The following is a 23,843-nucleotide window of genomic DNA, read 5'->3' as shown; positions in this document are numbered from 1 at the left end:
CCCTCTCCCTCTCCCTCTCCCTCTCCCTCTTCCTCTCTCTCTGGTTTTTTGATTTAGGGGATTATTATTATCATTATCATTATTATTTTGTTGTGTTTTTGTTGTTGTTTCAAGACAGAGTTTCTCTGGGTAGCTCTGACTGTCCTGGAACTTGTAGATCAGGCTGGCCTTAAACTCAGAGATCTATTTGCCTGTGCCTCCCAGTGCTGGGATAAAAGTTGTGTGTCACCACACCTGACTTTTTTGTTTGTTTGTCTGTTTTTTTTTTCTTTAAGGTTTATTTATCTTTTATTTTGTGTAAATGAGTGTTTGCCTGCATGCATGTATATGTATCATGTGCGTGTATATGTAACATGTGTGTGCCTGATGTCTGGGGAGACCAGAAGAGACCATTGGATCTGTAGAACGAGGGTTACAGAGGTTGTAACCCACCCACCATATGTATGCTAGGCCCTGAAGGTCTCCTGTGAGGGCAGCCAGTGCCCTTAGCTGCTGAGCCTGAGGGATGTCGTCTTAGTCTGAGTTTGTCTGTGTGGCTTCCAAGCAGGGTACACTTGAGAGTGGTCTGCTCTCTGCCAACATTCTGGAGTCTCCAGACCTTGGGTTGTCTCCCTCTCTGCTGCACTGGGGCACTGAGGATCCAGATGTTGGAGCAATACCTTAGGACTTAGGTCCAAGGTTTGGATTAATTCCTAAGGCTCCCTCTGATGGGAGAGGTAACATCCCCTTCCTCCTTGCTCTCTAGCTTGGAGAGGGTCTGGGAGTGAAGGAGACACCGCAGCAGAAGTACCAGCGACTACTGCATGAAGTCCAAGAGCTGACGGCTGAGGTGGAGAAGATCAAGGTAGCCGTCCTGCCTCCTACACGGGTTTCTGAGGGCCTGCGGTGGGAGGTTTTCACAGTCGGGGACGCAAATCTACATTTAATGCTGTTCGAGTCAGTGCTGTTTGAAATATCTCCTGGGGCGTGGCAGGGGTGGCTGGAAAGATTAAGAGCACTGGTTGCTCCTCCGGAGGACCCAGGTTCTATTCCTAGCACCCATTTAGAGCCTCACAACCATCTGTAACTCTAGTCCCATGGGATCTGATGTCCCTTTTAGCCCCCTATGGTCGCTGCACGCATGTGGTACACGGACTGCATACATGCAGATATGTAAAGTCAATAAAACTGCCTGGCTACGGCTTCCTTCGAGGGTATTGCTCTTTTTTCTTATTCCTTTCCTGTCACTACTGACTCCTCCTCCATCAGACAACAGTGAAGGAGTCAGCCACTGAGGAGAAGCTCACCCCTGTGGTGCTGGCTAAACAGCTGGCAGCTCTGAAGCAGCAGCTGGTGGCTTCCCACCTGGAGAAGCTTCTGGGACCAGATGCTGCAATCAACCTCGCTGACCCAGATGGAGCCCTAGCTAAGTGAGTGCCCTCCTTAGCAGCAGAGTCACTGCTGAGTGGGACTGTAGAGGACAGGAGGGAGGTGATCTAGCCGTTCTTTAATGAGAATTATGAGGCAGAAGAGAGATTGAAACAGCCCTCATCTTTCGGGTCTCGATCTTCTCGCTTGTTCTTCTGCTCCAGGCGCCTACTGCTGCAGCTGGAAGCAACAAAGAGCAGCAAAGGCAGTTCAGGGGCCAAGGCCACAGGCGGGGCCCCCCCAGACAGCAGCCTCGTCACTTACGAACTCCACTCTCGGCCTGAGCAGGACAAGTTCTCGCAAGCTGCCAAAGTAAGTATGAGTGTAGCATAGGCTGGGAGCCAGGGAAGAGTCAGGTACCGTAGGCTGGGCGCTGGGGAGGGCGAATCGGCCTTTACAGGGTCAGGCCTGGGGAGTGAGTACCAGGGAAGCTTTGATTCCCCTTGAAGTCTTACTCTCTATGTCTCCTTGCATTTCTGTTTTTTGAGGCAGGGTCTCACGTAGGCTACACTAGCTTTGAACCCAGGATGTAGCTTAGGCTGGCTCTGAACTCCAGATCCTCCTGCCATCTACTTTGACTTTAAACTTAAGATTGTAGCTAGGGAGCTGGGTGGTGGTGGCACACGCCTTTAATCCCAGCACTTGGGAGGCAGAGGCAGGCGGATTTCTGAGTTCGAGGCCAGCCTGGTCTACAGAGTGAGCTCCAGGACAGCCAGGGCTACACAGAGAAACCCTGTCTCAAAACAAACAAACAAACAAACAAAAAACACAAAAAAAGATTGTAGCTAGGGATGTGTTCCAAGAAAGCAGCCCTTGCCAGGGTTGGAGGGTGGCAGAAGTCACCCCCCTCCTCTTCTTCCTCTTCCTCCTCCTCTTCTTCCTCCTCCTCCTCCCCAAAGGTTGCAGAGCTCGAGAAGCGCCTGACAGAGCTGGAGGCCACTGTCCGCTGTGATCAGGATGCTCAGGTCAGGTGCTCTCCTTCCTGTACTAAGTCTACAGTACTCAGAGCCTGAGTACTGGTCCCTTAGTTCACAGTGTTCCCAGAATCTGGGAGGGGTCAGCTAGGGGTTTCCAGCTAGATCCAGGAATCATCTTTCGGCTGTATGAAGACAACTGACTTCTCTCCTCGCTTCCCACCAGAACCCCCTTTCTGCAGGTCTTCAGGGGGCCTGCCTCATGGTGAGTATGGCAGAGGCTGGGATATGGGGTATAGAGGCCTGTGGGAGTGTCTTAGTCCTGACACTGACTGGGTATACAGTCCTGCATTAACGCCAGTGTTAATCTAAATGTGAAATGTGTAAACTGTTGCAGACCTTTTATAGTTTGACTCTTTTCCTGGTGACACTTGTCCAACCCTTCCCTGACCTAGGAAACGGTAGAACTGTTGCAGGCCAAAGTGAGTGCCCTGGACCTTGCAGTTTTGGACCAAGTAGAGGCTCGGCTACAGGTATTAAGTAGAAAGCTGGTGGGATTCTGAGTAGCAGGGACTTGGGAGCCCTGTCACCCTCCCCCGCTGTGCTTTCAGAGTGTCCTGGGGAAGGTGAATGAGATCGCTAAGCACAAGGCATCTGTGGAGGACGCAGACACACAGAACAAGGTCAGGAGCTGTCTTGCCCATCTCTGTCCCGCTATGCTCCCCCAGGCTCCTCCGCTGAGCTGAGCAGCAGCATCTGACTGCAGGGGGCTCGCAGTCTCAGATCTTATCAGCTGAGAGAGTTACGGGAGCCCTCCCCCCACTTTGCTGGCTGCTCCTTTGTCCGGTCTGTGATGCCAGTGTCCCCTCAGCCCTGCACACTTTTCCAGGTGCACCAGCTGTACGAGACTATCCAGCGCTGGAGTCCCATCGCCTCCACCCTCCCCGAGCTGGTGCAGCGACTTGTCACCATCAAGCAGCTGCACGAGCAAGGTGTGCACCTGGGCCGAGGGCTGCGGGCCTTTGGTTCCCCTTACTGTGGATTCTGTTCTTAGCCGTGCTTTCTTCTTCACTTCGGTAGCTATGCAGTTTGGTCAGCTCCTGACACACCTGGATACCACCCAGCAGATGATGGTCAGCTCCCTTAAGGATAACACCGCTCTCCTGACCCAGGTGTGTGGGTCTTTTTATTTTGTTGCCACTTTTTTCCAGTACAGGGCAGGGCAGGGCACCTGAGGTTGTGGCTTTTTTTTTTTTTTTTTTTTGATTTTGGCAGAAACTGGGGGTGTCGGACAGAGTCACAGTGTGTTGGACTGGCCTGAAGCTTGGTTTGTAGACCAGGCTGGCCCCACATTTGTGGCCACCCTCTTCCTCCTTCCTCCCAAGTGCTGGGATTACAGGAATGTACTACCATGCTTAAATTTTTTTTTCCTGAAACAGGTCTTGCTGTGTATGCCTAACTGACTTGGTATTCATATAGCCTGAGCCTCTCTCAAACTCACAAGACCAACCCTGCTGTTCTAGGCTGACATTAGGCCTGAGCCTGTCGTATCTGTACTTTCTTATTAAAATATTTTAGTGTGACTGTGTGTGTATGAGCAGGAGTGTGTGTGTGCGCACATGCACACACCCACGCTTGTGAATATGAGTCTGTGACTATCAGAAGCACCAGATGCTTTTGGAGCTTGACTTTAGACAGTTGTGAGCTGCCTAAAGTGGGTGCTGGGAACTGAACTTGAATCTCCTACAAGAAGTATACACTTAGCCCTTGAGATATCTTCAGCCCTTTAACTCTTTTGAGACAGTCTCTTACAGAAATTTCAGGAACTCATTGTTGGAACTAGTTTTGGAATATTCCAGATCCCCTGCACATACATATGGGAGCATTGGAGTTATAGACAAGCACCATTATGCCCACTTTTTCTTTATTTTTATGTATATAGGTGTTTTATCTGCTAGTGCCCACAGTAGCCAGAAGGAAGTGTCAGAATCCATAGGGCTAGAGGTATTGACAGCTGAGAGCTGTCATGTGGATGCTGGGAATTGAACCTGGGTCCTCTGGAAGAGCTACTGGTGCTCTTAAACCTCTGAGCCATCCCTCCAGATCCTTGCCCACGTTTTTACCTAGGTGCTAGGGATCTACATTCTGGTCCTGATGTTGGCAGAGTAAACCCTACGTCATCTCTCCAGCCCTGCTCCTGTTCCTCCTCCTCTACTGTTTTAAAGATTTGACTTTATAAGGATGAGCATCTTTCCTCCATGCACATGGGTGCATCATCTATGCGCCTGGTGCTTGTGGAGGCCAGGAGGGGGCATCAGCTCCCCTAGAACTGAAGTTACAGATGGTTGTGAGCTACCATGTGTGTGTTAAGGACTCCTGGGTCTTCTGGAAAAGCAGCCAGTGTTCTTAACTGCTCAGCTCTCTCCAGCAGCTAGCTTGTTGTTTCATTCCTATGGCTGTGCTCAGCACATAACTGGTGCTCAGTCTCACTGGGTGAGCTTTTCCTGTGCTGCAGGGAGAACATTACAGACCGTCAAAGGACAGTGTGGCGGTGCACACCTTCTACCCTGACACTGCAGAGGCAGAAGCAGAGATGGGGATTTCTTGAGTTTGAGGCCAGCCTGGTAACTGTAGGGAGTTCCAGGCCAGTCATGATTACATGATGAGACCTAGTCTCATAATAAATGGAGAAAAGAAAAAGCCAGAAGTGGTGTAGAACACACCTTTAGTCCTAGCACTCAGGAGACAGAGGGAGGGGGCATCTCTGAATTCAAAGTCAGCTTGGTCTACAGAGTGAATGAGTTCCAGAACAGCCAAGGAAGGAAACCCTGTCTTGGGGGTGGGGGAGAGAAATATTTGGTATATTTTTCTTCTAGCTTTCTAAAATTCTGAACCCATGAAGACTTAATTTCATCAAAGTCTTGTTGCCTATCCTTTCATAAAATAAGTGAACAGCTCTGAAGGTGGGATGTGTGGGATCCTTAGTCATGCAGACCCTGACCTAAGTCCATCGTCCTCAGGGTGGTTTGGAAACTGCTGCTATGAACATTTCCTCCACCTACCCACCCACCCCTCTCAAAACCAGAGACCCAAAGCTGTGGTTTTGTTTCTTTTAGAAACAATTCTCATGTATCCCATGTGGGTGCTGGGAATTGAACCTGGGTCCTCTGGAAGAGCAGCCAGTGTTCTTAACCTCTGAGCCATCTCTCTAGACCCTTGCCCACATTGACATCAAACTATGACTTTTTTTTTTTTTTTTTTTAATTTCGAGACAAGGTCTTTTTGTATAAACCCTGGCTGCCTGAGTCCAGATTGGACTCAGATTCACGGAGCTCCATCTCCCTCTGCCTTCCAAGTGCTGGCATTAAAGGGCTTGCCACTCTGCCTGGGGTGCATGGGATTTATGTGGGGCTAGGAAGTGAACCCAAAGCTTTATGCTTGCTAGGCAAGCACTCTAGCAACTGAGATAGATCTTAGCCACTCTATTGTTTTTTTTCTTATAGTTTTTCTTCTGAGTGTTCCTCATCTCTGATAAGACACCTAGGCCAGACAAAAATAAGACTTCTGTTCCCCTTTTGTAGGTACAGACAACGATGCGTGAAAACCTGGCCACAGTTGAGGGAAACTTTGCCAGCATTGATGCTCGGATGAAGAGGCTGGGAAAGTGAGCGCCACTGGGAGTTGGGGAGCGGGGGTAACCCTTGCCCCTGAGCTTTGTCAGATGCTATCACAGGGCTTCCCCTTGGTTATAACTCCCAGCCCCATCCCACCTGACAAGGGCAAGGGTTCTTGCATGTGGGGTACGCACCCTCCCCTGACATAGAGTGGGAGCCCAGGGCTACTACTGGATGAGGTTGTGGGCCCAGCCACATGCAGCTCCCGTCCAGTAAGTGCTTCCTGCTGGGGGAGAGGCCTGGATCCTGTCCCCAAGCAGCTCTGGGGCTGAGTCTGATTCTGTACAACTGTCTCTGACCATTAAACACTGTTGTGCCGTGGAGCCTCTGCTGTGTTTCCTGGATTGGAAGAGGCAGCACTGACAGACTAAACCACACTACTACAAGACTATTTCAGTTGTAATCTGTTCTTACCAAAGAACTAAATAAAAAATGAGTACAGAGCCAGAACCAGAGTTTCAAAATATTCTCATCTGTTAAATTAAGAGTGTCTCCCATAGAAAAGCAGTGGAGGCCCCACAGGGCAAGTACAAAACAGAATTAAAACTCCCAAGGGTCTTGTCTTTACAAAAAAAAGGCAGGAGGCAGCCCCTGGACAGCTGGTCATGCTGGCCGCTCCGCTCCGGCTGGACCACGCTGCATGATCCTCAGTGGCATCATGGCAGCGTCTGAGCGTTTGACGGGGAGAAGGGCCAGTGTAGTGTGTGTGGGAGGAGAGATCCAGAGTCCTCTTGGCCCCTTTTCCTATCCCAGAGGGAAGCAGAGGGAACCTGGCTACACTCTGAAATGAGGCTATGTGTCTCGGTCCTGGGGACAGGGATAAGAGGGGGTCTGTGCTTTGAGCAACCTGAGCCAGAGGCAGAGGGGTGCTAGTGGGATGCGGGAGATGCATGATGCTTATTGCTCTGTACCTTTCACTGGGAAGGAGGGCAGCAGCCAACAGTAGCTCACAGGTTTGTAAACTGAGCCTGCTGGCTTTAAGAAGGGAGGCAATGAAGTCGAATTAAATATAAAAAGAGTCATTTGTGCAAAAATAACTTAAACAAATAAAAGACCTGGGGAAGGGGTGTTCCCCTTAGCGCCTGATGGGGACAGGGCCATACACCACCCCCCCAGGCCTCCTCAGTGACATGGCTTTGGGGGGGAGGGGGTGAGCTTCCCTACCCCCTGCAATGGCTCAGGATGGGATTTGTAGGGGAAGGGGTTGCGTCTGTGCTCTGAGTGGGGAGTAGTGCCCCCACCCACTGTCCACAGGTGCATGTGGCTGGCAGGGGCTCCCGAGGCTCAGCACTCAGCTCTCCGCAGTCAGGGTCAGATTCCAGCTCCAGGTATGGCTGCTACGGGGCCAGTTTCCTCCTCTTATTTTTGGCAGGACGTCCAGGGCGGGCCCGGGGAGGCAGAGGGACAGCCGCCTGTACAGGAGAAGTTAAAAGAAGTGATCAGTTAGCTAAGGTGACAGGAGTCTTCCTCCCACCACTCGAACCTGCCATTCCTGGCTCGCCTCCTCTCATGCCTCTAACCCTCACACCCATCCATGCCCACACGTACTCGGGTTGTAGGGCTGGGCTCCAGGGTACCGTCCTGGCGGGAGCTGCTGCTGTTCCGGGCAGGGCTGCAAGAAGGGCACAGATGATCAGGAACAGCTCCCAAGCACCAGGTCAATTTCAGAAGGCTGGGTGAGAGACTTTCTACATTTGGACAGTAAAGGCACAGTGTCCTTATTCATATTCAAGTATCTGCTGTTTATGAAAAGCAAGCCGCTATTTGGGGCCAGGGGTATATATGGTTCAGGGGTACAACACTTGGCTTAACATGCACAGGTCCTGGGTCTGATCCCCAATACCACAGGAACAAACAGCACTATGTGTGCACTTCTCTAGTCCCAACAAACAGGCGGCACGGGGTGGGCCTCACACTCACTTGTATTTTCTCCTCCGGCCACGACGAGACTTTCTGACTATCCCCGGGGGCACCTAAGGAAAGATGAGTAGTGTGTGTGCAAACAGGGAGGCACGTGCTAGGTTCTGAGCCTCAACCTTACATTAAGACACCTACCTTAAGGTCCTCAGAATGGGGCCCAGGAAGGGGTGGGTCCTTGGGCTCAGCACCTCCTTCAGCTAGCTCCCCATTGTGCTGCCAATGGTGAGTCCTTCTTGGGGACCGTTCCATTTGTCCATTGAAGCCACCACGTGTCCCCCATTTGAGCGCCAGTCGGCCAGGCTCTCTGCGGCTGCCCGGCTTTCTGCCTCTGCCTGGCCTGGTCTCACCGTTAATGCCCCTAAGTCCCCCTCCTCCCCTCCGGCCCCGTTTTCCTGACCCCCTCCCAGTGAGCAGCTCAGGGACTGGGGGGTCAGGAGAACTATGGGGTGGGGCTAAGGCACTGAGGGGAGGCCGGGCAGACTCCGGTTCGAGGGCTGAGGCAGGGCTCTCGGGGGGCAGACAGGGGGCGTCTGGCTGCTCTGGAGGGATCTGCTGGCAAAAAAATCTCTATTTCAACCACAGTCCTCTGTACTCAGAAAACCTTCCCAGGTTTAGGAAATACTTTCTTCCTGACAGAGGACCCACACACCCCCACACCCCAATCCATGTGCTTACCTGGAGACTCTGTAGCAGGCAGGCTAGAGGGCTAGAAGCCTCTGACAGGGCAGGAGGCGCTCCCCCCCCAGGGAGGAGCTGCAGTCCTAACTGGCTGGAAAGAAGAGGGCCAGGAGGCTGCAACAGGCTGGGGAGGGTTCCAGGGCTGCTGGTCAGTGAAGACAGATCACCTGTTGAAAAATTCTAGTCAGGGCCTCTTCCCTTCACAGACCAAGCTGACCCACGTGCTCTTCAGGTTTCCCCAATTGTCAGAGAGACTTCCCAATTCTGACTGCTGGTCTCATGCCACTCACCCAGCAGGCTGGCACTCAGCAGAGGGCTAAGAAGTTGGGGGTGTCTCCCTGAGTTGGAGGGGGCCTTGCCCAGAGAGGAGGCCCCCGGGTCAGTAGTTGCCGTGGTGACACTGGAGGTAGGTGGTCCAGGTTGGGGGGCACTCAGGACACAGGGCTAAAAAGAATGGTTATATTATAGCATGTGGTGAAATGTCTCACAGGCACACAGCACTTCCACATGCACTGTGGGACGAAGGCTTGGGGTGAAGTAGCCCTGCTCCCTTCCTACCCACCCTACCCCAGGCAAGACTGAGTCCTCCCCATCGAAGAGTCCACCCTGACTTAGTCTTATTCTGCCCCACCAGCTCATACCCTGGGCCTTACCTGGGGGGGTGCCCCCGAGGGGGGATCCAGGCTGGCAGCCAGCAGCGCAGAATTTAAAGCTATGAGGGTGGGTGGGGCTGAGAGTGGGGGGAATAGTAGGGGGGGCAGGTCTCCCAAACCTGAAAATGGCTCCCCATTTGGACCCCCAGCTCCCTCTGCAGATCCTTCCCCATCCCCAGCTGTGGGGCCCAGGGCCAACAGGGGCAGAAAAGAAGCAAGGAGGTTGCTAGGGGGAGCAGAAGGAGGGGGGAGGAGATCGGAAGGGGGTGGTGAAAGCAGAGAAGCCACCAAGAGTGAAGGCCCTTCGGGCTCGCCTGGGGCTAAGGGAGGGCCAGGTCCCCCTGGTGGAGGCAGCAGGGGCTCAGGAGGAGGCTGTCCTCCCCCAGCCAGCACACCAAATAAACTGTGGCTAAGTAATGGAGAAGGTGGAGGCTGCCCCAGACTCAGAGGGAGAGGCAAGGCCCCCAGCATCCCCGGGAAGCCAGCTCCACTGAGAGCCAGGCCCTGCTCAGGGCTGGGGAAAGGGAAAGCCTCCCCACCAGCCAAGGGAGGCAGAGGGCAGGCTGGGCCTGCCCCCATCCCCAGCCCATCAGACGGGCTTTGAAGCACAGGGCTGGGGACTACAGGGGCTTTGGAGGCAGCTGGTGGGGCAGGGGCACCTGCAAAAGAAAACAAATTCAGCTCGGGGAAAGTCCTCTTGCTGGCATCCACAGAACCCAACCTCTCTGATACAAACCCTCAAACCCGCCACAGTGCTCTCTAAACTTTCCCCCCAGTGCCCCATGGCTGTACGGCTAAGCTTAGAAGCCCATACCTGGCACACTGCTGAGGCTGCCACTGGTGGTCCCAGGCAGGGAGGGCTGAATGGGGTGCCTGGGCTGGGGAGGGCTCCCTGAGGAGAGGGCTGGGGGAGGAGGAAGGTGTGCATCTGACCCCAAAAGGTTAAAGCTTCCATCCGAGTGGGAAGGGCCAGGGGTGGGGAGTCCCAGTAGGGACAGCACAGAAGGGAGAATAGGCTGGGATGGCTCTGGGAGAGGAAAGGGCTGAGGGACAGGAGCAGGGGCCCGAGGACGGCTCCGCCTTGGGGTTTGAGGGCCTCCCCCTTCTAGCAAGCGCAAGACTGTTGGGGGCCGGCGAGGCCTCCGCTGAGAGGGGCGGGTCGATGCATGGGAAGCTGAGGGTGCCTGGGCACGGGGCCTTCTGCCCTGTAAAGTGCTGGGAGGGGGCGGCGGGGGCGGGGCCTGGGCTGCTGCAGAGAGCAGCCTGCTAGCAAGGAATGGGGGTGCCCCAGGCCCCTCCACTGTGGGGGCCCCTCCCAAGGATCCCAGGACCAAGGGCAGGTGCATAGTGGCTGAAGACACTGGTGGCTGAGTGGCAGGACCAGGGGGACCAGGGGGACCAGGGAGATTATTGCTTGGGGGCAGGGGAGGAGGTGTTAAGGCATCACTACAGTGGAAGAGAGGAGAGTCTGAAGGTGGTGAGGAGGAGGCATGAGGGGCTGGAGGAGAGCCCAGGTCAGAGGGCACCAGGCTGGATCGGAGAGAAGCCCCCCAGTTGTAGGAGGGGGCATTGAGGCTGATAGCAGGTGGAGGAGGTGGGGCTGGAGAGGGAGCGTTGCCTCTTGGGAGGAAACAAGGGCTGCTGCTGCCTGCAGAGGGAACTGGATCAGGAAGCCGGGGTGCTGGGAAGAGCCCTGCAGGGCCTGTTAGAGGGGGGAAGCCCTGGGGAACTGAAGGTGGCTCTTGGGGAATAGAGCCAGGACCCCCATTAAGTGGAGTTGTAGGAGGAACTCGACAAGGAGGGCGCACAGAGGGGGGCCCTGGGGACACAGTGTGGAACATTTGGGGGCTTGCTCCCTCTCCTGCAATAAAGGAGAAGTGAAGGTCAGCTGTGGGTCCTTGCCTGCCATGAGTGCTGTCTTCTCCAGTCCCAACTCCCACAAGTCACCACCATGTCCCTTCTCACCAAGCTGTTCCCCACCGACTCCACCCTGGGCCTTCCTTCACAGATCGCTCATCCACCATCCACCTTCCAGACCCCAGGTTTCCCCCATTTTTCTCTAAAGTGGCAGAAACTCACCAGGAGAAGAGTGTGAGCAGGTGGTCTCCATGCTGCGGTACAGAGTTGCCATGGCAACAGCTTTCCGCCTGTGGTTGCACAGCTTGGTCATGTCCTCCTCTGATGCAGGCCCCACCCCAGCCCCACCCGGGGTCACCGGGGCCAGAGGGTCAAAGTTGAAAACCTGTAAGGTAGGAAACATGGACAGGGATGGTGAGGGGGGCGGATCTCAGGAAGGCACGGTGGTCAGTAATTGGTTGGCTTATGCATCCAGTCTCTGGCACCCCCACAGCTCTGACCTTGGGTACATTGAGTGGACACTCCAGACCGCACTTGCAGGTCCCATCGCTGAGGAGGTAGCTACGGGTTTGCTCCAAGGAAGAAAGCTCTGTGCCACTTGGGCTGGGAAAGAACAGGGTCACAGGTATGGGGTTAACGTCAGCCAACCTGGAGCTACTTCCTAAAGGACAGTTAACCGCTTTCCCGGGAAGGGCAAGGCATAAAGGATGTGAGAAGACACAAAGAGTGAAAGTATCCAGAGACGTAGAGATAGAGACAGCAAAAGGCTGTGTGTGTATGTGTATGTGTGTATGTGTGTATGTGTGTGTGTGCGCGCGCGCGGGGGTGCGTGTGTGCAGGTGCCAGAAACCAAAGCTCTGAGAGGAGGGGTGAGGGGACGAAAACTCTGGAAAGCCATACCTGATATAGTACACAGCACCTTCTCGCACACGGCGCTGCCACCCGACGGGGACAGGCGCGGCCGCAGGGCCCCCAGCTCTGTCTGCTGCGCTGCGTTCATTGCCTCCATTCATTGTGTGTGATCAGCTCCCCTGTGCCTGGAACACACACAGCCATGTGGGCACCCGGAGGGTCAACCTGGGCTGGGCACCTGAGGGGGAGTTCTGGGAAGGCAAAGGGAGTCCTCTGTCATACCACCATGGCTACCTGAACATCTCTGCAAACATCGTGGGATCCAGTCTAAAGCCGGGGCCACCAGCTTAGCCCACACCTGCAACAAGGAAAGAGAAGGGCCTCTCAATCTACCTAACTCAAGAAACACCACAGCCCAGAGCACTCAAGGAAAGGCCCATAAATAACATGACGTAGTGCCTGCAGGGACCTCAGGGATCTGCAGGCCATGTCCACAACTGTCCCTCCAAGCCCAGTCCCTAGAGACCAGAGGAGTTCAGCACTGCAACTCCCAAGGACCATGAAACCATACCCTGATTTCTTGACATATGAAGGGCTAGCTCCCTTTGTCTAGGCACAGAAGACTTCAACAAGGAATGTGGGCAAATTCCCATAATGCCAGGCCACTAGGAAGTCTCCCAGTGTCTGGTCACTGCTGTCCCCTCCCCCAGGAAGATCATATAAAAAGTACGGATTGCCCCACAGGTCACCAAGCAATTGCCCAACTGCCTGGCAGGGTGGTACCAGCTGAACCCCCCCCATGCCCACTCCATCCAACAATCTCGGATCTAATTCATTTGGACCTCCAAAGAGGCTGGAACCAGAGTTCTGTCTTCCTCCAGGATCCTGAGAAGCTCCTGGTCCTCTCAAGCCGACGAAAAGGGGATTCAGAATCCCCCACTGGCTTCCAGTTAACAGCAACAAGCATTCCCTGACATGTAGGGACGGCCCTCAGACCTGCAGGTACCCCTCACCAACCTCACCATCGCTCCCGCCGCACACTGACGGCTTCCAAACTTTCCCTCTCATAACAAGGCGCCCTGTCACCCAGACTGCTTCCTTCAGCTTGGGGAGGAGGGGAAGGCAGGCGCACGAAGTAGGAAGGAACTTGGGGAGAGGGCGGGCGGAGGGTGGGCGAAGCACTCAAGGGAGGGAGGTCAGGAAGGCAGAAGTCAGGCACGGAGGGGGAGGAACGGCGGGGGCAGGTGAGGGTGCGGGGCTGCGGATGGGGCCGGGGAAAGGGGCCGAGAGGACGCGGAGGGGGCAGAGGGTAGGGACAGAAGGGGAGGAGAGAGGAGGGAGGGGGAGGGGCGGGGGGGCCGGGCCCCGCACTCACCGCGGCCCATGGTTCGGCTGGCCCCGCCCTGCGCTGTCGCGGCCCAGAGGGTGAGTGGGAGGGGGTGGGAGGTGGGTCGGTGGAGCCCGAGCCTCCGGTTACGGCCCCGGCCGGTCTTAGCAGGAAGCGCCGCCGCCGCCGCCGCCGCGGATCACCGAGCGGCCTCCCGCGCATGCGCCATAGGGGCCAGGGGCAGCCCTGGGGATTCCGTTCCCAGAAGGCACCGCGCAGGCTGCCGCCGCCGCCGCCGCCGCCGCCGCCGCCGCCGCCACCGCCGCCGCCGCCGCTGCCCGGACGGGAGAGGGGCGGGGCCGGGCCCCCGCCCAGCGGACAGCCGCGAGCCAACAGGAGGGGACGCAGTGCGCATGCGGGAGCGCGCCTACCCCTCCCCCACCACCCCCCATTAATCCCCAAGAGAACAAACACCCCACGCGGCCCCCCCCCGCCCTCCGCGGAAGGATCTGGGCCTCTTCCCAGGCCACTGGTGGCCAATCCCGATCCTCCCTCGGGAGGGGCCCCTTCCGAAGCCACAATCTGTTGGGGGAGTCAGGAATGTCAGGTCCGGGAGGGGCCAGCCCTAAAAGATGAAAGTCGCGACTTGCCCTGCCCCGCCCCAGAGGCTTCCCGGGTACTGAGCAGGGACTTGACCCGCCTCTCCAGGTCAACATGTCACAACACGACCTCAGCCTGTCAAGTCACATGACCCCTGCCTGTCACTGACAACCTGGTCTGTCTTTAGGCCAGGAGAGACCATCTGGTTCAACCCACCCCCCACCTCTACCAACAGAAGGGGAAATGAAGGTCTGGAGCGAAGGAGCAGTCTGGCCAAGGACCTGTCACTGTCGCACCATCCAATAGCAACCGGTCCTGGTTCAGTTTCTACTCAGACAAACTCTGGCTTGCCCCTCTGAGTGTACGACAGACTATGTAACAGGCCACCACATGGCCTCTCTGTTCACGGCACAAAAAATACATATTGCGAGATGTTTTTACTTTTACTCAAGTTTTCTCCACAATGCTGTTTTTTTTTTTTACCTTTACCTATCGTTTAAGTTTCAAATGAGTAAGGTGGAGAGTCCTCGGGCAAATTAAACTAGAATCTGTGTTTCCTCTGATGACCCAGTCCAGGGCAATCATGCGTTCAAGTGCATGCACGTCCCGGTCTCTACTGCAGGTCGTGAACCCAGACAGCTAGAGGCAAGAGGCCAGCTCCTTACAGGGAGTCACAGGACGTGCTATCTCGGACAAGGGAAAGGGTGGGTGCTGGGCTTAGTGAAGGGCATAAGAGCATCGCACGAAGCCGGGGTGGGATGAGGAGGCGGCAGCGGGTCTACACTCTACAAAAGAACTTGAATCCTGGCACGCGGTGGACGATTCAGAAACAAACGTTAAAGGTGCCCTTCCGAGAGGAGCGGGTGGACTACCAAGGAAACGCCAGTACCTCAGTCTTTGGGAAGCGTTAGGAGGCTAAAAGAGGAGGAGCTCTCTTTAAAGGACTCGAGAAGATGTCAATCCAGGTGAACGAATTGGAAACTTTAAAGAGGTTCGAGAGCCTCGGTGCCCATTAGCTGGGAGGGGCCGGGGGAGACCGGAGTCTTTTATGGAGGCGTAAGTTAAAGGTGATGGGAGGTGGGCAGACAAGTTCAGGAAGGACAGCCGTTGGGGCCGTTGGACACTGGGAGCTGCTCCGCCCTTTTGCCTCTCTCCCCCATCCATCCCCCCCACCACCACCCCGCACCTCCCACCACCATCGACGTCCCCTGCGCGTGCGCGCGCGGACACCGGTTGCCAAACATTGCATCATCCCCGCCCCCCGTCATCCCCTCCCTCGCCGCGCTCTTCCTCCGCGCGCGCGCGCGCGCGCGCATGACTCACTCACCTCCTCCGCGGTGCCTCGTGACCCAAAGCCACTTCCGGGTCCGAGACAACGTAGACTCTCGAGCCAGAGGGCGCGATGGGGGCGGGGCCACGGGACTCCTGAGTGGCGGATGTGCGGGGTGAGGCGGAGCCGCTGCCAGCGTGCCGCTTTCTGATTGGTAGGCTTCTGGACCCTGCCCCCCGGAGGAGGGGCCGGACAGCATAAAAGATACTTGCTCTCCGCTCCAGAGGTCACTCACTATCTTGAGACTAAGACTTCGATTATATCATGTTGAAGATGAGCGGGTGGCAGCGACAGAGCCAAAATAACAGCCGGAACCTGAGGAGAGAGGCGAGTACTGACTCCGTCTGCCCCTTTCCTTCCCATCCTCGCCATCCCTTCCATAAAGTTGGAGGCAACTGTTCTTGAGGATGTAGCCCCACCCCTTCCACTGTGAGCTTATAGACTGAGGGGGAGTGGGGGGCAGGCGGGGAGTCCCTGATTCAGGAAATGCTGCTTAGAAACCCCCTCTTCCTTTGGGCGATTGCATTCCGGTTCCCTTGTCTTGAGTTGGTCCCTGCTCAGCAAAGGGACTCCGGTTGCCTTCGGGAACTCGTGTCTGTACTGAGAACTGCGGGCCATCTTAGGCCCGGGCAGTTCGCAGGAAAGGCGGGGCGGCAGGACACACCCCCAAGGTTGGGGACTCTGGCAGTCTCAACCTTTTCTCCACCGGCCTCATTCTCCCCCCCCCCCCAAATCTTTCCAAGCTGAAGCGCCTCGGGGGCCAATATGGCCACTTTAGTAGCTGACTCTAAAGTTCAAGAGACTGACAGACCTTTGCGAGTGGGGGTGCTGGTGGGAGGAGCATAGATGGGTTTTTCCCTTTTCCCCAGAGGTTTCTGGGTTTCCATACAAGAGAGCAGCCTGGATCTCTTTAACGATGGGAAATCATTTGGAATCTCTCCAGGGTCTTCTGCTTCTCCCAGGGTTGATCTCTGCTTCTTTCCTCAGTCCTGTCTCCCAACAAATCTGTGTAACCATTGCATCAGGCCAGCCCACTGTTTGTCTCTGCACCCTCAGGCCTGGGGCTCCGCTGCTGATGAAAGCCAGGTCCCACACACTGGAAGACCAAGGGAGTTTTCCCTAGAGGACAGCCCTGCAGAGAAACACTCGGGGCAATATTGCATCTGCAGTCCCCAGAGACAGCCAGCTCAGCTCTGCCTTTGGGCTCAGTGGGCTTAGTTCTCTATAAGAGAAATTGGGGAGGGGCTTTTTCCCATTCATTCCTAACAAATGCCTAACAAGTACCCACTATGTGCCAAGCATTTGGGGACCCAGGGTATATTAGGAGCAAAAGATGAAGCTGTTCTCAGTAAAGCTTACTTTTCAGTATAAAGCAAAAGGGGGAAAAAAAAAAAACAAAAGCAAGGAAGAATAGTCCAGGACGGTGGCTAGAGGTTCTGTCATTCAGGAATTACCTCAGTGGGTGGGATGGGTGAGACGGAAAGAAGACAGGCCTGTGAGCCAAGCAGATAAAGTGTTAAGAGCTTTATAGAAGGGAGAGGCCAAGCAGCAGGGCTAAGATGAGCATGCGGGTATCTGTAGGAACAGGGCAGTGGGCTGGACTAGAGTGAGCAGGAGACGGTAATAAGTGGAGACTCAAGCAGCGGGCCATGCATAGCCTTGCAGGCATTCTCAGGATGCTGGTCTGTAACAGTCGTGAAACAGGAAGCCATTGGGGGATCTGAGCAGAGGAGTGACCTAAATGAAAAGGGTTGGGGAAAGGCCCCATGTCACGGCACATGCATTGAATTCCAGCACTCAGAGAGGTGGGAACAGGCAGATCTCTGAACAGGCCAACCAGAGCTACAAAGTGAGAGAGACCCTGACTCAAATACAAAAACAAAGGGTTGAGTATGTACTCAGTAGTAGACTGCTTGCCTAGTATGTAGCGGGCCCTAGCTCAACCTGCAGCCATGAAAATAAAAAAGCAAAAGACAAGAATAGAAACAGGAGATCTCAGCTGGACATAGTGGCACCGCTTTTAATCCCAGCACTTGAAAGGCAGGCAGATCTAAGTTCAAAGCCAGCTAGTCCACAAAGCAAGTTCCAGGACAGCAAAAGCTACATAGTGAGACCCTGAAGGAAGGGAAGGGAGACTTCAAGAAGGGCTCCAAAATAATCCAGGGAAGGAAATGTATAGTGAGGTAAATTTACATTTGGAAATAATGTAATACTGAGAAATACGTAGGTTTTGGGAAAAGTTGCCAGTGTTTTTGACTGAGCTGTGATATCTGAGAAATGAGAAATTGAAAATACCAAATTTTGCCAGGCGGTGGTGGCGCACACCTTTAATCCCAGCACTTGGGAGGCAGAGGCAGGCGGATTTCTGAGTTTGAGACCAGCCTGGTCTACAGAGTGAGTTCCAGGACATCCAGGACTGCACAGAGAAACCCTGTCTCGGAAAAAAAAAAAAAAAAGAAAATACCAAATTTTTGGCTTTAAGTACCTAGAGTTGCCATTTAGTAAGAACTGTACAATCTTGATAGGAAAGGCCTTTCCTGTAAGCTGAATGCCTGCTCAACATTCCGGAGAGATGGGTCCCAGAGCAGGTCTGGACTGAAGGCTGCCAGAGTGGGAATGGAGTCTGAGCAAGTGCTGCTCAAGCCTCTCTTCCCTGTAGCTTAGCCCTCACTTTGGCAGATCTGAGGTCTATCAGGGTTAGAGAAAACTTAGCTGGCCAGGACTTTGCTATTATGTAATCAGGACTACAAATGTCAGCAACTAAAAATAAAGTTAAGTATGCCTCTGTCCTTGGAGTTGGCTTCAGGGACACACATACATACACACACACACAGGTGTGTGTGTATGTATGTGTGTGTATTTTACAAGAAAAGAAGTACAGCCTAGTCTACAGAGTTGAGTTCCAGAATTCCAGGATGCCCAGGAATACACAAAGAAAACTGTCCCAAAATCAAAAAAAAAAAAAAAAAGGAGCTAGAGAAGGACTAGTAAGAGGCTAGAGGTAAAGGACCTGTTTCTTCCGCTTTCTCCACAGTGTTCCAGGAGGAAGTGCATCTTCATACACCACCACACCTGAAAGCAGGTAATCTTAGTTACCCTCTCAGTCAGCTCCTAATGCTGGTCATGTTGCTTTGCTGGGGTGAGAGTTAGACAAGGCCTTGATCGCAACAAGCTTTGGCTGTCAAACCATGTCTTTCTCTGACCCCATAATGTTGTTTTAGAGCTGGGTCTTGAAGTCAGCCTCAACAATGGCAATTGGTTTTTCTTCCCAATTCTCAGTCTACACCAAGATTAGACCCAAAGGACCTTTTGCCCAAGCTTCCCACAGAAGAAAAAGGAGTACAAATGGCCTGGTAATTGCCCCTGGAAATTACCAGTAGTGTTCCCAAGTGAATTGAATAGTTTTACTGTAATCCTGTAAGATATATATGCATAGCCAAGCACAGTGGCTTGTTCCTGTATCTCAGAACTTGAGAGGATCCTGAATTTAGCTGTAGTAAATCCCTCGCAATGAAGGGTATGTTCTGTCAGGTGTAGTGGTGCATACCTTTAGTCCCAGCACTTGGGAGGCAGAGGAAGGTAGATCTGAGTTAAGGCCAGCCTGTTCTACAGAGCAAGTTCCAGGAAAGCCAGAACTATACAGAGAAACCCTGTCATGAAAATACACCCCCACACACACACACACAAGTTTGTTTCTGAGAGCTAGAGAGATGGTTCAGTGTTTAAGAGCACTTGCTGTTCTTGTAGAGGATCTAGTCCAAGTCCCAGTACCCAAATGGCAGTTCAAAACCATCTATGATTCTAGTTCCCAGGGGACCCATTTCCTCTTGTGGTCTCCATGTCCACAAGGAACACACACACAGCACACAAACATGCATTCAGGCACTCACCTATATATGCAGAGATAATAAAATAAATACATCTTTGGAAAATAAAAAGATTTATGGTCAAGCTAGGTAGCTACCTTGGAGTAAGGTTGGTAGTGACCAGCATATAAATGAAGCTCTTGTTCAATTCCCAGCACAACAAAAAATAGTGAAAAAAAAAAACAAAGCCGGGCGGTGGTGGCGCACGCCTTTAATCCCAGCACTTGGGAGGCGGAGGCAGGCGGATTTCTGAGTTCGAGACCAGCCTGGTCTACAGAGTGAGTTCCAGGACAGCCCGGGCTATACAGAGAAAGGCTGAGGCAGGTTGATTTCTGTGAGTTCGAGGCCAGCTACACAGAGAGACACTGTCTCAAACAAACACCAGAAAAAGAATGGCAATAGAGCCTGGAGAGAGAGCTTATCAGTGAGGCCCGCATGCTGCTTTTCTGCTGTGCCTGAGTCCAGTTTCCAGCAGCCACATCAGGTGGAACACAGCTCCAGGAGAGTGGATGCCTCTGGCCCCCATTTACTGATCATGTGTACGTGTGCATATACTTAAAAAGCTTTTTAAGAAACAAAATAGTAGAGATTACTAAATAGTATTTTTTCACAGATTTATTTCATGTATGTGGGTACACTCTCACTGCCTTCAGGCATACCAGAAGGTGGCATCAAATGACCATTACAGATGGTTATGAGCCATCATGTGGTTGCTGGGAATTGAACTCAGGATCTCTGGAAGAGCAGTGCTCTTAACTGCTGAGCCGTCTCTCCAGCCCAAGATTACTAAACAATATTGACGCTTACTGATTTTAGTTTTTAACTACATGTATTTGTTTGTGGGGTTGCTGGCCGTGGTGTGTGCATGTGATTGTCTGGACAGCTTTTCAGAGTTGAATCTGGCAGAGTCAAGCTTGGATTGCTAGGCTTAGATGGTAGCCATCTCCCATCCCGACATTCGTTTAGCATGTGTGCTTGTGTGCAATGGTGTGCAGGTCAGAGAACAACTTGTGGGAGTTGATTCTCTACCCCCACCCTCTGCCAATGTGACTTTCAAGGAGTGACAACCTATGCCTTTACCTGTCTTGCAAGACCAGTACATTTTAAATTCTACGTGTTAAAAAAAAGGTGTGAGTGTGGTGAATGGAATGTATGTCTTTTTCCAGAACCCGGTCCAACTAGAGTCATGGCAGCTGAGTCCCTGCCTTTCCCCTTTGAGACGGTGTCCAGCTGGGAGCTGGAAGCCTGGTATGAGGATCTGCAGGAGGTCCTATCCTCAGATGAAATTGGGGGCACCTATATCCCATCGCCAGGAAATGAAGAGGTGAGTGAGAATGCTGGTCCTCCAATGGGCGGGCATGTTAATTGGTGTGGGCCCATAGCCCCAGCATTTCCAAGTACAGGCAAGAGGTTCAGTTCATGGCCAGCCTAAGCTAGGGTTTGAATGTAGCCTACACAGGACCCTGTCTAAAAAAAACAAGCAAAAATAAAACAAACCCTAGAAAACTGGGGCGTATGTATGTCTCTCCTGAACTAATTAATATCTATATCCCCCTCTTCATTTCCTTAAAGGAAGAGTCAAAAACCTTCACTACTCTTGACCCTGCAGCCCTAGCTTGGCTGACAGAGGAGCCAGGGCCAGCAGAGGTCACAAGCACCTCCCAAAGCCCTCACTCTCCAGATTCCAGTCAGAGTTCTATGGCTCAGGAGGAAGAAGATGATCAAGGCAGAACTAGGAAACGGAAACAGAGTGGTCAGTGCGCAGCCCGGGCTGGGAAGCAGCGCATGAAGGAGAAGGAGCAGGAGAACGAGAGGAAAGTTGCACAGCTAGCTGAAGAGAATGAGCGGCTCAAGCAGGAAATTGAGCGCCTGACCAGGGAGGTAGAGACCACACGGCGGGCTCTGATCGACCGAATGGTCAGTCTGCACCAAGCATGAACAGTTGGTATCACCTCCTGTCTGTTGGGAGTGTACCCAACACCATCGCCCCAGTGCCAAGCATGCGACCCTCCACTACATGCTGAGGAGGGGGTGCGGGTAGACCACAGGAGAGGGCCTCGGCTTGTACATACACACTGTACATTCTTTATTACTGTCCATACCCAGTAAAGTGACTTTGTGTGAACATGTCTCACTTTTTCTTCTTGCCTTTAGGAGTTTCGATGGGTTTCCCCTCAGCCAAAGCCAACTGTTTCTTTAGATCCAAGAGTTTAGCCACCTCTGCAGCAACCTGGTTCTTGTCTGCCTTCTGTGCTTTCAGTTCCCGGACTATGTTGCCCTAAGGAAAGAATGGGGGTGAGGGAGACAGCAGTCCCATGACAAGGGCCTGTGCAGGTTCAGTCTTCCTCTCCTCAGGTCCACGCTTATACCTGTTTGGTGACTTCATCCAGCAGTGTTTGTATGTGCTGTGACCCTGCTGCTGTGACTGCCTCAACACCTGCTGGCTTGGGGGGTCCTTTAGCCTGGAGAAGAGCAGTAGAATCATTACTTGTTGCCATAAATACCCTCTGGCCTCCAGTTTCACGTAACATCTCAGAGGAAATGGTTACCTTTAACTCCAAGGACTCTTCTAGCTAAGACAGGAAAGAAACGTGAGTGAGGAACCAGCAAGGCCAGAGGTGGAAAGAGAGGAATCGGGATGCTTGGGGAGACTGGGTGGCACTGCCAGGGCTTTGGCTGGGGGAGGACACAGTCTAGCTCGCTCACCTGGCCCCCTCCAAAACGCTGCCTCAAATTTTCAATCTGGTCATTTTCCAATTTTTGGAACAAAGGACTGACCTGTGAAAACAGATATCAGAGTCAGTCATTGATAATCTCTAGCACAGCACACAGAAAAGCTTCCCACCGTCCTTTCTGACACTGAGAGATCCCAGATGTTTTAGAAGTAGGAGTGTGCATACAGTCACTGTGGAAGCACGGGAGGGACTCCAGTGGGGAAGCACAAGGGGACCCCGTCAGTGTCAGAGCACACGGCTGTCAGCACCACCAGGTCATGGGGTTTCTTAAATGCAATTCTATTCTCTGCACTCACTGGCTTCTGGCATGAACAGCAATAACCATATATACAGATATACAGACAGCTTCTGAGAACAGCTGTAGAGCCCCACACCTACGACAGAGACATTTCAGTCTCTACTAACCTCACCCCAAAGGCAACACTGTAAAACATGAGGATTTTAAGTGGCCGGTGCCATCAACATTAACAAGACTTACTGTGCCAATTCGGTGGCCTGCTGGTAAGGTGCAAATGAAGCTCGTGGGAAGGATGTGGCAGGCTGGCAGTGGGAGCTGCAGCTGGGTCTGGATGGTGGAGCTGACCGTGGGCATGTAGGGCTGGAGCATGATAGACAGCAGGGCAGCTACATTCACCGCCATGCCTGTCACTGTGCCTGCCCGTTGCCTAAGAGAGAGAGACATGTCAAGGCCACCGAGATGTAGCATGTCAGTCAATTCCAATAGCCAGCCCTCGCTCCTGAACACACCTGTCCGTCTCACCGCCTTTAATCCGTTTCCAGGGCTCATTCACTTGAATGTACTGGTTGCCATGGCGAGATATGGTAAGGATACTGCGCAAGGCATCCCGGATCCTGGGAAGGGAGGAGGCAAAGTATACAGGACTGCCAACCATACCAGCATATCCCTGACTGGACGCAGTTGGAAGTCACTTACCGAGCCTTTTCCAGCAGCTGGTGATAGCGCTGGAGTTCCCAGGAGATATGGGCCACCAGGCGTCTGTCATCATGGGTTAGCACCATCTCAGGCACACAACCGCCAAAGAACTTAGACACAAACATGCCAGCTCTTGGGGAGGGGAAAAGAGAAGACAGTTATTGCTCAGTTTTCACAGAGAGACTTCATCCCGCTTCCCTAAGTCTTTGTGCTTGGGCCAGCCAGATGGCTCATGAGGTAGGCAAGGGTTGCCATCAAGCTCGGTGACCTGAGTTCAATTCCTGGCATCTACACGGTGAGGGAGGAACTGAGTCAGGTTCCACGCTGATGTTCAGGGCACACTATCAATCGCACCCCACAACAAATGGTACATAAATTTAAAAAAAAAAAAATCGAAAGAGAAAACTTAATTCTCAAATTTTTTTTTTTTTTTTTTTGGGATTTTCGAGACAGGGTTTCTCTGTATATCCCTGGCTGTCCTGGAACTCACTCTGTAGACCAGGCTGGCCTCGAACTCAGAAATCCGCCTGCCTCTGCCTCCCAAGTGCTGGGATTAAAGGCGTGCGCCACCACTGCCCGGCCGAAAACTTAATTCTCATGGCGTTCCTGCACAAGCCTGACAGTTGCTGGCCCTCAGACTACAAGTGAGGTTACACCACTGCTCTCTCTCCCAACAATGTAGTTCTGCAAATACAGAGATAAATAATTACACAATGTACTTCCAGAAGTGTTAAGAAGTAGCAGGTTGAAGTATGTTGTAAGCTAACATTCTAATGAAGCTGCTAAATATGGGTAAGGGCTGAGCTAGAGGCCTGTGTGTGTGTGCGGGGATGAAACCCAGAGCTCTGAGTGTGTACAGAAGTGTGTGCTGGGGATGAACCCAGAGCTGTGTGTGTGTGTGTGCGGGGATGAACCCAGAGCTCTGAGTGTGTACAGAAACACCGTCACTGAGCCGTGTCTCCAGCCCCAGTGTGTGTGTACAGAAACACCGTCACCGAGCCGTGTCTCCAGCCCCAGTGTGTGTGTACAGAAACACCGTCACTGAGCCATGTCTCCAGCCCCAGTGTGTGTGTACAGAAACACTGTCACTGAGCCG

At 53.2% G+C, this 23,843-nt stretch overlaps 4 protein-coding genes and 1 long non-coding RNA gene across 17 annotated transcripts in view; 3 read left to right on the top strand and 2 right to left on the bottom strand.

The window, feature by feature from the left end:
• Dctn2 (dynactin subunit 2) overlaps positions 1–6,445 on the top strand; it is a 15,516-nt gene extending 9,071 nt beyond the window's left edge. For all 3 annotated transcript variants that reach the window (XM_028752104.1, XM_028752103.1, XM_028752105.1), the window contains 10 exons: positions 746–844; positions 1,249–1,409; positions 1,572–1,719; positions 2,307–2,372; positions 2,548–2,586; positions 2,777–2,854; positions 2,933–3,004; positions 3,211–3,313; positions 3,402–3,493; positions 5,903–6,445. In XM_028752104.1, the coding sequence (XP_028607937.1) occupies positions 746–844; positions 1,249–1,409; positions 1,572–1,719; positions 2,307–2,372; positions 2,548–2,586; positions 2,777–2,854; positions 2,933–3,004; positions 3,211–3,313; positions 3,402–3,493; positions 5,903–5,989 (945 nt within the window). In that variant the 3' untranslated portion in view covers positions 5,990–6,445. The remainder of the gene's footprint in view (positions 1–745; positions 845–1,248; positions 1,410–1,571; positions 1,720–2,306; positions 2,373–2,547; positions 2,587–2,776; positions 2,855–2,932; positions 3,005–3,210; positions 3,314–3,401; positions 3,494–5,902) is intronic.
• Position 6,446: 1 nt separating this feature from the next.
• On the bottom strand, positions 6,447–15,259 carry Mbd6 (methyl-CpG binding domain protein 6). 7 transcript variants are annotated; one of them, XM_028752093.1, is made up of 13 exons: positions 15,210–15,259; positions 12,250–12,313; positions 12,004–12,140; positions 11,604–11,706; positions 11,326–11,488; positions 10,061–11,107; positions 9,247–9,905; positions 8,884–9,037; positions 8,591–8,760; positions 8,051–8,467; positions 7,916–7,968; positions 7,544–7,607; positions 6,447–7,407 (listed from the first exon to the last, which is right to left on the bottom strand). In XM_028752093.1, exons 3-13 carry the CDS (start codon positions 12,114–12,116, stop codon positions 7,333–7,335), a joined length of 3,018 nt encoding a protein of 1,005 aa, XP_028607926.1. In that variant the 5' UTR covers positions 12,117–12,140; positions 12,250–12,313; positions 15,210–15,259; the 3' UTR covers positions 6,447–7,332. The 7 variants fall into 7 exon arrangements, with proteins under 7 accessions (XP_028607926.1, XP_028607928.1, XP_028607923.1 ...); XM_028752095.1 differs by lacking the exon at positions 15,210–15,259 and adding an exon at positions 13,331–13,632 and having other exon boundaries at positions 8,051–8,464; XM_028752090.1 differs by lacking the exon at positions 15,210–15,259 and adding an exon at positions 13,331–13,402.
• LOC114608150 lies at positions 12,731–14,328 on the top strand. The gene is made up of 2 exons (XR_003709310.1): positions 12,731–12,957; positions 14,070–14,328. It is a non-coding gene; the product is annotated as an uncharacterized LOC114608150 (long non-coding RNA).
• Positions 14,857–21,203, top strand: Ddit3 (DNA damage inducible transcript 3). 4 transcript variants are annotated; one of them, XM_028752107.1, is made up of 5 exons: positions 14,857–14,873; positions 15,437–15,539; positions 18,247–18,294; positions 20,245–20,402; positions 20,651–21,203. In XM_028752107.1, the coding sequence occupies exons 4-5, from the start codon at positions 20,265–20,267 to the stop codon at positions 21,014–21,016; spliced, it is 504 nt and encodes a 167-aa protein (XP_028607940.1). In that variant the 5' UTR covers positions 14,857–14,873; positions 15,437–15,539; positions 18,247–18,294; positions 20,245–20,264; the 3' UTR covers positions 21,017–21,203. The 4 variants fall into 4 exon arrangements, with proteins under 4 accessions (XP_028607940.1, XP_028607942.1, XP_028607939.1 ...); XM_028752106.1 differs by lacking the exon at positions 14,857–14,873 and having other exon boundaries at positions 15,391–15,539; XM_028752108.1 differs by lacking the exons at positions 14,857–14,873; positions 15,437–15,539 and adding an exon at positions 15,546–15,641.
• Mars (methionyl-tRNA synthetase) overlaps positions 21,136–23,843 on the bottom strand; it is a 16,185-nt gene continuing 13,477 nt past the window's right edge. Inside the window, exons 16-22 of one of the 2 annotated variants that reach the window (XM_028752097.1) lie at positions 22,748–22,879; positions 22,561–22,665; positions 22,292–22,478; positions 21,785–21,856; positions 21,628–21,651; positions 21,448–21,540; positions 21,136–21,356 (exon numbers count right to left, since the gene is read on the bottom strand). In XM_028752097.1, coding sequence (XP_028607930.1) covers positions 21,210–21,356; positions 21,448–21,540; positions 21,628–21,651; positions 21,785–21,856; positions 22,292–22,478; positions 22,561–22,665; positions 22,748–22,879 — 760 coding nt within the window. In that variant the 3' untranslated portion in view covers positions 21,136–21,209. The remainder of the gene's footprint in view (positions 21,357–21,447; positions 21,541–21,627; positions 21,652–21,784; positions 21,857–22,291; positions 22,479–22,560; positions 22,666–22,747; positions 22,880–23,843) is intronic. The other variant, XM_028752099.1, reaches the window with a different exon arrangement.

The sequence above is a fragment of the Grammomys surdaster genome, unplaced genomic scaffold (genome assembly GCF_004785775.1).
Source record: "Grammomys surdaster isolate TR1022 unplaced genomic scaffold, NIH_TR_1.0 125877, whole genome shotgun sequence".
Classification (NCBI taxonomy): Eukaryota; Metazoa; Chordata; class Mammalia; order Rodentia; family Muridae; genus Grammomys; species Grammomys surdaster.
The sequence above is the reverse complement of the archived record's forward strand: the minus strand, read 5'-3'. Positions and strand labels throughout refer to the sequence as shown.